A 12,899-nucleotide genomic window follows, 5' to 3' on the forward strand; every position below is an offset into this window, starting at 1 on the left:
TCACACCAATCTAATGCAGGCTGTGACATGTTGTGGAGTTGCCCTGAGATTAAAAGAGTCTTATCAATAGCATTCGCATCAACACTTACAGTTATATACAGTTACAGTTATATACAATTATATGAACACTCACAGTTATATACAGTTACAGCTATATACAAGTGTGAGTGGGGGGGAGTGTAATACGTTCAAAGAAAGGAGGTCCTGTAGGTAAGAGGTGAGGCCTAAGTTAAGGCGAGTGGCCAAATATAGAGGGAGTCATTTTCTGTTACCCTCAGCCATCTTAATTATCCTGCTTGGGAACAGTTTCCCTTGGTGTTCCCCAGCTACATTCGGCCAGGGCCTATGGATGTGGAAGGTGTTTTGGCGGCCCTCAGGGCTGAGGCCTTGCAGGATGGTGGTGTTCAGCTGCAAGCAAAACTTGTGTGGCTGAAGGCTGCTTCTGGGTCGGCCGACTCGCGCCTGGAGGACCTGCATCTGCGTGCACGTCCACTGGCCCGTTTCAGCCCCCCCCCACTGGAGGCTGGGCTTCTCCAAGGCGCGGGAGCGCCAGCCCTGCCTCGTGGCCTAGGCGGTCTGCGGCAGCAAGAAATATGAGCTCTCCTTTGCCCCCTGCCTCAGTGCAGGCTGCGAGGGGCCCGGCTGCATCCCGGGTGCCGCCTGCAGTACAGCCGCCTGCCCGCCGGACGACTGAGCCTACTTGGAGCCGTAGTCCCGCCTTGCGGGCCTCTTGGTCCGTGGCCGCAAGGCCAGGAGCGGCTCCCTCTCCTACTCCTGATGGATCATGGGCTGCTTTGCCATACGCACCAGCCCGTGCTACACCCTTGGATCCCCAGCACCGGTACCGTTCGTCAAGGTGACAGAGTGTGGCTCGGGCCTCCAGGATGGTGAGTAGGCCGCAGGCCAAGCACATGGGGCCCAGGATTCGCTGGGTGAGGCAGGTGGGTGGGGCTTACAACAACGGCCATGGAGGGCTCCGTTCCTGGGCTCCATTGGATCCGAGCTTTCTCAATTTTGGACTGTTCTGACTTTTTCTGTTACCAGGACTTAGTGTTAAACGCTTGCCGCGTGTATGGTAACGCTTGCCTTAGTTGGTGGTGCTATGATGAGCAATTCTGTCTGCACCTGGCGGTCCACCCAGCGACGGGCTGGGACCAGATGGACATTGGGCTCTGGTTGGCTATCATGACCCAGCCAGCGTCCCACCAGGATGGACTGTAATCCTTTATTGGGGGTGTGGCAAACAGAACCTCGCCACGGGCTCCTGGAGGAGCCAGCTTCTCAGCCTCCTGCCTCAGGACTATGGGCCCTGCAATATAACTTGCCCAATGCACTTTAAAAGGCTCCGTTCATGTGATTTATGTACTTTCGTACTCCAGAAAGAGAGACTGACCATTAGTCCTAATTCCCTGGAACTGTTCTGGGCATAGGACCATGTGCACGTCGGTCAAAATTATGACTTCGATGGTAATCGCAAGCCCCTGAACCAATCTGGGTGATTTTTGGATATGTTGGTCCCCCGGATTGGGGCTATCAGGGAATGTGACTTTTGTGGGGATTCAATGTGTTTTGGTGATACTTTCATGATGTTGTTAAAATATATGTTTTCTGTGCTTGGAGATAATTGAGTTTAGTACAGTTCCTGACTCAATTATTTCTCAGGCACAGGGGAGGGATTACCCTGTTTTGTGTGGGAGTGTCCTAGACATGAGAGCCAATGTAATTATGTGTATGTTTTACTGTAGTCTCCCCTGGAATATGTATTAGGAAACACCTCACGTGGGGAGTAGCATATAAGGCTGCATGTGGCTCCCATTAAACCAGTTCTACTTCACCCTCAACACAGAGCCTAATCTCGTGCTTGTAGGGAACAGCTATAACAGCCATATCACTAGCTCTTGTAAGAGCTATTTTGCTATACTCTCAGGAGTAGGGGATGTCTACCCACGGGAAGCTGGATCCTGGTCTTGGACACGGGAGTGGGACTGACTCCTGCGGCGGCCGCTCCTCGCCGCTTCGGGTGTTTTTGGCTATATAATAACAGCCAGTGCAAATGAGGGGCGAGCTGTAAATTCAAGCACAAGTGATCGGTGTTTGAAGGCAGTCCCTCCGCAGCCAGGTGCTTCAAGCGTGGAAAATCAGGGGACAAGGGTGACACTGTGGGGTCTAAGGGCGAAAATGCAGGTGGACATCGCCACGATGGCCCCTTGACTAAGCCGCTATAAGAACCGGAAAGCAGCGGAGGTGCTCCTGGAGGGTTTCGGGACGGGTTTTGGATCCCTCATCGGGAGCGGGGAGTGACAGGGGTGTGTCAGAATTTGCGTTCTGTACGGGAGCACCCGGAGATAACAAGTTGGACAAGGAGGTGTCTTTATTTTTTTTATAGTGCTCTCTCCTCCCTTCCCCTTCTGTCAATTAGTGACCTCCCCTCCGCTCCTGTCCCTCAGTTCTCTCCCCTCTCCTCCTGTCCCTTACTGCTCTCCCCTCCCTCCCTGTCCCTACGTGTTCTCCTTTGTCCCCCTGTCCCTTAGGGATATCTTCTCCCCTCCAGTCCATTAGTGCTCTCCCCACCCAACCCTCAGAGCTCCCCCCACCTGTCCCTTAGTGCTCTCTCTTCCCCTCCCTTAGAGCTGTCCCCTACATCCTTAGAGCTCTCCCCGTCCCCTAGTGGTCTTTCCCCTCTCTTACCTGTCCATCAGTGTTCCTTCCCCTCCCTGTCCCTTAGTGGTCTTCCCCTCTCTTAGTGGTCATCTCCAGTCCCCCCCTCTTCCCCTTAGTGGTCCTCTCCCTCTCCCCCTCTTAGTGGTCTTCCCTCTCCCCCGCAACTCCTAAGCGGTCCTCCCTCTCCCTCAACCATCTTAGTGGTCCTCCCTCCCCCCTCTTAGTGGTTCTCCTTCTCCTCCCACCCTCTTAGTGGTCATCCCTCTCCTCTCCCCTTTTAGTGGTCCTCCCTCTCCTCCCCCTCCCCCCCCCCTTTGGAGTTTTTTTTTTTTTTTAAATGGGCCTGTGCCTGGAGCTGCAACTCCATCAGCCCCTATGTTAATCCGGCCCTGCCCCTCTCCCCTACCCCCTTAGTATTATCCCCCCTCCCTGTTGTGCCTCCTACCTATCTTTGTAGCGTGGCCAGGTGGCTCATTGAGCACTTCCTGTCAGTCCGGCCGGGTACAGGAAACAGACGCTCCTGTACCCTGGTCCGCGCTGCCCGGCCACGCTACATTGAGTGACTGGCTGGATGGAGTGCTGTGCACTTCCCTCCTGCCGGGTCACTCAAATCTGGCACCCCCAAGGGCGGTGCGCCCTAGGCGACTGCCTAAGCCGCCTACAGGGCGTACCGGCCCGGACTATAGTGTCAGGCATACAAACATGTATTCCTGACACTATAGTAGCTGTGTGGCTGTTTAGGTATTGATTTTGATGATCTCAGCCAATCCAATGCTTAATTGTAGAAAAACATTAGGAGGCATTTGCACAGCAAACACAGTGCTGCCCCAATCAGCATCTCCTCATAGACATTTATTGAATCCATGCATTTCTATGAGGAACATTCAGTGTCTCCATTCAGAGCGGCTGGACTCCAGTGCTGCACACTGTGCATCACTGACACAGGAAACATCTCTGGTGCCGTCCAAGTGACAGCCACTAAAGTTGCTATTACGCATGTAAAGGCAGCGTTTACATTGAAAAAAATCTGCTATACTATAATTTTTTATTTTGTGTTTTTCCTTTTTATTTGTGATTTTCCATTTATAAAAATTTTTCATTACTAACTATGATTTCAAACAGGTTCCCAACATAACATTGATTAAAAACCTGGAACTTACCCAATATGCCTTTAAAGGTTCATCTGATTTTAAACACGTGGGTGAAATAGAGAATACTTCATGTGAAACGTGTTTCTTTCTATTTTTTACTTTTCTGAATGCAAATGGCATTGTAAAAGTTGATAAAGTATGAGACTGCATGTTGAAAATTAAAGTGATGGTAACATTTCTTTATACCAATATATGCTTTAATCTGCAGTCATTATTTTGTTGTTTTATTGTGAAAATTACCACTGTGCTTGTACCCAGCCTGTCATATATGTCCTGCATGGTTACTTACTTACCAAAGTGAGGATTGCAAGTGAAATCAAAGTGAATTTCATATTTAAGGCCATAATAGTCAAATGCATATCATAGCTCAGAGAATTTCTCCAGTTTGAATATTTTTACCTTAATTTCACTAAATTCACTTTGAATTCGCATTGAATTATCGCTTTAGTGAATAACCTTGTTATACTATGACTGTATAATAAAACATACCAGCCTGATGAAGGCTATTGACCAAAAATGTTGTACTCTAAAGCAGTGTTTCCCAACCCAGTCCTCAAGGCACACCTACCAGTCCAGGATTTAAGGATTACCCAGTTTTGTCTAAGGTGTTTTTAGAAAAAAAAAGAAAAAACACCTTAGACAAAACTGGGTAATCCTTAAATCCTGGACTGGTAGGTGTGCCTTGAGGACTGGGTTGGGAAACACTGCTCTAAAGAGTCTGCGCCAATTAATCTGCACTACCAAAAGTTGGCTGTTGCTGGATCATTTTTGTGATTTGTGGATTCCCCATCTCTATGCGCTGGTCAATAATTATACAAGACTGTGCTGTGACTAACCCTTACACAAACCCTAGTTATTTTATATAAAATGTACATATTGCTGAATCATGTAATATGGGAAAATAATGCCATCCCAGGGGTCTGGACAAATTCATTAAATGGACACTATAGTCACCACAACAACTACAGCTTAATGTAGTGGTTCTGGTGTCTATCGCTTATCCCTGCAGGCTTTTTAACATAAACACTGCCATTGCAGAGTGTTTATAGGCAGAGGCAGACATTGCCTGTCACTCAGACGGCCACTAGAGATGCTTCCTGGGCCAGTGCTGCACAATATGCATTACTGACATTCAGCATCTAACCGCAGTGCAAGGAGATGCTGAACACTCCCCGTAGAAATGCATTGATTCAATGCATCAATATAAGGAGATGCTGATTGGCAGCGTTGTGTCGTGCATGCGCAATAGCCTCCCAATGCTTTCCTATATGAAAGCACTGGATTGGCTGAGATCATCAAAATTGATCATTACTGACTAACTACTCTTCTCGACCGTCAGTCTTGTGAGCGTATGTATGATCTTTCCTTAAAACCTTATACACCATAGGGATTTTACTAAATCTGTTTCTTTACATAGCTGAAATAATCTGCACTAAAACCAATGTGATTTTATGTCCTATAGGTATTAAAATACAATTTCGAACCAAGGAGCCAGATGGGTTGCTCCTCTGTGCTGTGTCAGCTGGAATGCAAGAAGAATACATAGTTCTCCAAATGAGAAATGGTCGTCCGTACTTCCTTTTTGATCCACAGGTAGAGTAATGAACAAACTGGTGAAAAAGATCTCTATCAAAAATCCCAAAGGCATCTTGTGCATTTAATGGTTTAAGATGATGAGGAATTTGCTGTTTCCATTTTTCCTATTGATCCAGGTTAATGGGTTCTTTAAAACCTTTCAAGATTGAAGTTCTTTGGGAAAGAACTATTGAAACACCTAAGGCTTTTTCCAATTTAATTAGTTATCTGTTTACTACTACTTCAAATTTTATGGATAACACTGCCATGTCTGGAAATATGTTGACCTTGCTAATAACTGTTACAATGTGTTTTTATAAAGCGTGTGTTTAATGTATAGCAGAAATGGGAATAGGGCACAAAATACATACATTTCCCTGATACAAATTTATAACTGAGTTACAAATGAAACGTCATTATCTTTCACTTCTTTACAAAGTGTACTTTGTTAAATGTATATGTATCTAGAATGTGTTAATTAGCTGACTATTGTAGATCTACTTGCACACACATACTGATAAACAGATGGTCCAAAGGATGAATAAATACTAGATAGACAGACAGACAGACAGACAGAAAGACAGACAGAGAGACAGACAGAGAGACAGACAGACAGATAGATAGATGTCCTGAATAGGAGGATGACTGTTATATTACGATCTGTTTATGGCAGAGCTAGGATTTATTGCTCTAATTCATGTGTGCCCATTTAAATGGAATGTCTAACATTTATGAGGATTTGAAGACAAGTGAGAGATCTATTGTGTTTATGATTACTCTGTCACGTACATTCAATTCTCTGCTTTTACAAAGAGTGGAACAAGAACAAAAGTAACTGTATATTTATTTATGGTGCTGGGAATATATGCACTTTACGTATATTGTATATATTTTTCTAATATACACATTAGGGGGTTATAAGTATGTATTATATTGCCAAACACATTTTTTTTTTCACATTGCAGGTGAAATTGTTACCCCAATGGATTTCAAATAAAAAGCACAATATCTATTCTATGTTCTAAATTTAGAATGCTATAAAACATTATCCTAAAACACTTCTATACACTAGTTCCTTAACGAAAAGTGCCTTAGGATTATGCTATGCCTGATTTATATTCTTTCTAAACATGCTGTGTTCCTCCAATATGTTGGTCACTAACCTAATGTGATGATGTTGATTAGTCCCTAACTTATCTTCCACTTCCAGAGCTGCACAGCCCAAGGGTTAAACACAGACCATTCAATGACACATACTATTCTATCTAACCTAAAATGTACAAACTCGATCCAGATAAAACCCAATCATTCACTTTTGAATAAACACAATTTATCGATATATGCACGTGAAGGATGTTTTTATGGAGAGAGAAGAGGCTTGGAAATCAAAGAATTGTAGTTGGATGTGTATCTTATGGTAGTTGTTGCGTTAGCTATATGCACTGGATTGGTATCTAATTATTTGCTATAATATGCATCTCATGTGTCTGGCAGAAATTCCCCTGTGCTGTACGTTTATCACACCATCATTTTATTATTAGAATGAATTGCCAAGGTAAAGCAATACCTCGGTCTCCAGTAAACATTGTCTCAATATGGATCATCTTTTCACAATATCCATTTTATCAAGTACATGGTGTAATTTATTGTTCTCTCAGATCATTGTGCATACAGGGGCTATGGAGTGACAGAGTAAATCAGACTTATAAGTACAAGTTGAGTGAGATGAGACGGGGGTAGACAGGTGTAGTGAGAGGAATTATGCGATAAGCTTTCCAAAATAAATAGGTTTTAGAGACTACCTAAAGAATTTGAGGCTAGGACAACGTCTATGGATAGAGGGACTGTATTCCTTACCGTAGTGGATACAGAGCCTGATCTCAGGAGGGGCACTTGTGGATTATTTAAAGAAATAATCCATGTACAAAAACCACTACAGCTATGTGTAGTGGTTATGGTTCCAGGACCCCCTCCCAGAGTAAGTAAACAAACAATTTAAGAACAGTTTGACAACTTACCTTGGGTCTGCTGGGATATGGGGCTGTAGTAGGACATAGGAGAAGTGGTGTGTGTGAGTGGTGCAATGTGTGAGGGGTGCAGTGTGTGTGAAAGGTTCAGTGTGTGTGTGTGGGGGTGTAGTGTGTGAATGTGTAGGGTGTGTGGGGCAATGTGTGTATATGGGATATGGGGCTGTAGTAGGACATAGGAGAAGTGGTGTGTGTGAGGGGTGCAGTGTGTGTGAAAGGTTCAGTGTGTGTGTGGGGGGGTGTAGTGTGTGAATGTGTAGGGTGTGTGGGGCAATGTGTGTATGGGGGGGCAATGTGTGTGTGGGGGGCATAGTGTGTATGGGGGGCTGTGTATGTGTGTGGGGGGCAATGTGTGTATGGGGGCTGTGTATGTGTGTGTGGGCAATGTTTGTATGGGGGTTGTGGGTGTGTGGAGCAGTGTGTGTATGGGTGTCTGGGCAGTGTAGTGTTTGTGGGGCAATGTGTGTATGAGGGCAGTGTGTGAATGTGTATGGTGTGTGTGTGGGGGCAGTGTGTGTGGGGGGGCAGTGTGTGTATGGGGGCAGTGTATGTTGCGGACCGTTTCGCTCAGAAGGGGCTAAAAACCATTTAGGCGATAATCCCCTTTTCCATAGACCAGCAGCTACTGTAATCACCAACCTCCCGAACTCCAAACTGCACGTATTCACCAACTCTTGAACAGCAGACACACGAACTCTGGAATCAGCCAAACAGGAAAAGCATACAATCCGCTTACACTCCTGGCAGTCAGCATACAATCCAATTACCCCAAAGAACGAGACGACACATCGCTTTGAGGGTTAAGCAGGAACTCCTTTACTCAGGGCTACCTGCCCAGTATTTATGCAGGTCTCCCACCTGGTGGACACTCCCCTAGGGGACCAAATGGAAGACTGTAACAAAGGACAGACATAAACCAATTACAGACACACAGCAGTAAAACATTCCCACAATGCATCTTGATCTCCTCCCTCTATCCTGGAGATAATTAGAGAAGTAATTCGATTATTTCCCAGGACAGAGGCAAAACTCCATTACACACATGGGACACAAAATACAGTGAAACACCTTAAAATACACAAAGTTACCTTTTATACATAAAACACAGACATGTCACACATCCCCAGATAGCTCAGGTCTGAGTGCACATTATTAGGTGAATGGCACTCAGACCACACAAATACAGTTTAATCGCCATGGAGCCAAAGTCTTTAATCCCACGAATAGGTTCCATGGCATGGCTATCTGGGTTAACACATATTCTCATATACAAAATACCGAATGCCGGTGTTCGGTTAAACTTGTACGAATAGGAACCAGGCGACGGACGGCTCAGCGGTGTTCGTGCAAATAAGTGTCCGTTTTTAGTTCCATAGAATCCTCGCCGAACACCGCTGGTCTTTCGCACTATTAAAATGTCCGCCGCCTTGTGGTCGGCAACCGAACAAAGACCACCCTGGATTCGTCAATTAAGCTGCGGTTAACCGCAGCTTCAGGGATGTAAATTGAAGGCACACTCCAGCTCCCAGGTGGTCGCGCATTCGTCTACCGAACACCCTGGCAGAAACGCATGAATATGCCTTTCTGCAGGGAAAATAAAAGGTTTAACCTGCAGGGCCATAGCCACAGGGCAGGAGGCTAACAAACATGCTTCTCCAGTTCACAGTGGCGAGGTTGGTTTCGCCACAGTGTATGTGTCTGTGGGGCAATGTGTGTATGGGGGGCAGTGTGTGAATGTGTATGGTGTGTGTGGGGGCAGTGAATGTGTATGGTGTGTGTGGGGGCAGTGTATGTGTGGGGGCAGTGTACGTGTGTGGGGGCAATGTGTTTATAGGGGGCAGTGTATGTGTATGGGGGCAGTGTATGTGTGTGTAGGGCATTGTATGTGGGTGTGGGGCAATTGTGTATGGGGCAGTGTATGTGTGTGTGTGGGGGCAGTGTGTGTATGGAGGGGCGATGTGTGTGTGTGTGGGGGGGCAGTGTATGTGGGGGCAGTGTATGTGGGGGCAGTGTATGTGTGTATGTGTGTTGCACATTCTGTGTATGGGGAGCAATGTGTGTAGGGGGAGCAGTGTGTGAATGTGTGGGGAGGAGGGTAGGGAGGCTTTTTTATATATATATTTTTTTAATACAAATAAATACATTGGTGGTCCCAGTGGTGAGAGCGAACTCTAGCCCGCAGCTCCAGGACTAAAGTTCACTCTCGCGAGATCCGTAGTGTTGCCGTTGTAAGCGCTGCAACGCTCCGTGCTCGTGACAGAAGGACCCGGAGGAGCTGCAGGCTAAGCTCCTTGGTCCTATCTCCCTCCCTGTCGGCTCCCAGTTGTCATCAAAGTGCCTGCGGACCGGGGAGGGAGATCTCTGATCTCCCCTCTGGTCAATGAAGGCACATTGCAGGGCTGGTGCTTGGACAGTGCCAGCCCTGCATTAGCCGGCAGGGGAGAGTCTCGGGGGGTCCCCCCACTGGATCCGCCAGTGATTCATTAAGAAAGTAAATGTGAGTTGAGAAAGTAAAAGTGCAGGTGCAAACAGAGGAAGAACAAAGGTCAATCTCAGGTTTAGAGGTAGGAATAGAAAAGAGATTGTACATAAGGACCCATTTGCATTCAATATCTATGCAGAAAATCAAGAACCAATTTGTAGGGGCAGCAATGCATCAAGGTATATGAAGAGACAATCAACCCTCATAACAAGTTCATCTCAATCAAGTTATTATGGGAACTGGAGTGCCTGGGCACCTTCTTACCTTACCTCAAATTTTTGTACCCGTGAGTACAGCCTTGTCTCTCCTTCTCACAGATATTGCACTGTTTAGGAAAGATGACTTGGGTGCCCATGATAAGATGAGAGAATCCGCTAACACTCTCAGCCTTTCACAGGCTGCCCATTGCAATAGGTTTGAGTGGGGCTGGATAGTTCCTTAACAATAGGGTAACTACAAGCATCATAATCACTACTGCCCGCTGTAGGAGTACACTCACACTGTTCCCTGGTAATGGGGCATATGATTTGTCATCTTTCCTGGGTACCGTCCGGCACTAAGTTTCCTTGCCTGGAGACATGGTAATGTGCATTCAGGTTGTGCAGAGCTACATAATCCAGATGATGATCCAGGTGGTCATGCATTGGCTGAGAGCTTCAGCTGCCTGTTCCAAGCCAATAAATAACTCTATTTTCAAAGAATATGCATAGAGTTGACATTAACTAGACTATCATTCTCTGCTGACTAATGGTGAAGATACACCTCCAGCAGCAGTCTGAAATATCTCTGGACGTGTAGCATTCCAAACTGATATACTGCACATATGGACTCTAAGTACCATGACCACTTCAATTCATGACCAAAGTGGTCATGATGCTTGTAGTAATCCTTTAAGCTTGCAATCTATAGCTGTAATTGGAGGAGATCAGTTGAGCTTCTTGCAGAAAAAGGGAAAGAAGTGAACTTAATTTAGAATTACTGACATTTAATCACAAACAACAAGAGATTATATAGGTTAAACACTGAGTTAAAAGGTGACAAAAGGATATGGAGAATGGTTTTAACAAACTCTATTTACAATCCATCTAACTGCAGAAAAACCTCTGAGATGGCAGGTGGATTCTGTTGATGTCTTAGACATGTATTGGATAAGGTGTGTGTTTGGAGTGACACTCCCAAACAGTGTAAAAAGGGACAGATACTCCTATCTAGTCATACTTAGTAAGGAGGTCTCTGCCCCTACAGTAATGGTTGTGGTGTTCAGAGAACGAGAAAGAGCTGTCACGCTTTGTAGAATGTCACCACAATATTTGAAATACCCTCTGCATGAATGCTCACCTTACCCAATACCTTTTCAGTGGTTGATAATAGGAGTGTAGAAAGAAAATGATGGTCCAGCACTTCTCAATGCAAAGCACTCTATTTATTTAGACAAAAACATGTTATTGGATAAATTCTCTACACAAGGAGTATGACAGGCCTCTGTGAGGAATTAACGAGATCCAGAATGTTTATTCAATATTTTATATTATCAGAGACCAGCCTGGAAAATATAGCAACCACCTCGTTTGTGTGAATAAGGAGTATTAAAACCATATACTTCAGCCACTAAAAGGTGTTTTAAAACACTTACCCATTTTTATTAAAAAGACACAGTATTAAAAGTAACTAACTCAGGGGGCGGAGCCTAGCGGCGAAACATGCCAGACGCCATACCTGGAAGCTCCGGCAAATACGAGCACAATCCGCTCGATATCGCTCAAAATCAATGCCATCCAGGCATACAAGTGCCAGCATCACACGGGGGAGACCATCCAGCATCACCAGATGCCATTCCGGTACACCCCAAGACAGGCAAAGCCGAAAAACAAAGTTCGGGCCTTCTACACGCCAAGCAGCCGCGGCCTGGAGTACCTGCTGGGCGGAGAGGACGCCTGGAACACTGGGGGCGAGGTGCAACAGGACTCCGAGGATGAAAGGTCGGAGATGGGGCGCAGATCACAAAGACCCCAACAAGGTACTGCCACAACACAGCCTGATATAGGTGCCCTATTACAACGGCAGGCACCCGCCAAAATGGCGGCCGAACAGGGCCCAGACCCTCCACACAAGGCTATCCCCCCAGACCAAACCTCTCAGGGAATCACACAGGGGGCCACACAACCTACACAGCCCACGCTGCCCAAACCCGCACCCCAGCAGGGAACTGCAGATCCGGCCACCAAGCAGGACCTAGAAAAAATGCAAACCATGCTGCAGGACATACAATGCCTACTGGCAGCAGACTTACCTGCGCTCAAAACGAGCATGCAACAGATCACTGAGAAAGTAGTTAATACAGAGGGAGAAGTAAGTGTAATCCAGGAAGAAATCTCCACACTGAAAGAATCCCTCCATCAGCTGCAACACAGCCACAACCTCCTGACAGTACAAATGGCGGCGCAAGAGGATAAAAACTGACGCAACCACATCAAAATCAGGGGCATAGCCGCCTCAGTAACCAAAGAGGACCTACCGCATTATATGAGAAGACAGCAAGGAAGCTCACATTTGCAGGAATATACCGCCTACCCACACTTCACAGGGCCGCTACTATGCTGGCCGGAGATGTCATCGTCCGCTGCGTCCTACCCCAAGACAAGGGGCACATCACGAATGCAATCAAAGGCAAGAACCTACTTGATTTCGAAGAGTCCCAACTAACCTTCTATCAGGACTTAACCAAAACCACTCTCCAATGGAGAAAATCACTCAGTGATCTCACCAGTCAGCTGCATACAGCGGGGAAACCCACGCTCCTTACTAATCACCCACCAGGGGATCACACACAAACTCTCCTCGGGGACTGAAATTCCTGCACTCCTAACAAAACTGGGCCTACCGAACAAGCCCGACCAAAACACCGCCCAAGCCTGGAATCCGGCAACCGCGGAAATATTTGTACCATATTCATACCAAGAAGGCAGAGAATAGAAATTCAGGCCACTTGAAGGGTTGGAGGGG

The 12,899-nt window shown here is 46.2% G+C and overlaps 1 protein-coding gene across 1 annotated transcript in view; it reads left to right on the top strand.

Moving 5' to 3' along the window:
- USH2A (usherin) overlaps positions 1-12,899 on the top strand; it is an 800,771-nt gene that overhangs the window by 336,736 nt on the left and 451,136 nt on the right. The window contains exon 21 of the mRNA XM_063441883.1: positions 5,275-5,405. Within this exon, the coding sequence (XP_063297953.1) occupies positions 5,275-5,405 (131 nt within the window). The remainder of the gene's footprint in view (positions 1-5,274; positions 5,406-12,899) is intronic.

Source organism: Pelobates fuscus, chromosome 2 (assembly GCF_036172605.1).
Source record: "Pelobates fuscus isolate aPelFus1 chromosome 2, aPelFus1.pri, whole genome shotgun sequence".
Taxonomy (NCBI): domain Eukaryota; kingdom Metazoa; phylum Chordata; class Amphibia; order Anura; family Pelobatidae; genus Pelobates; species Pelobates fuscus.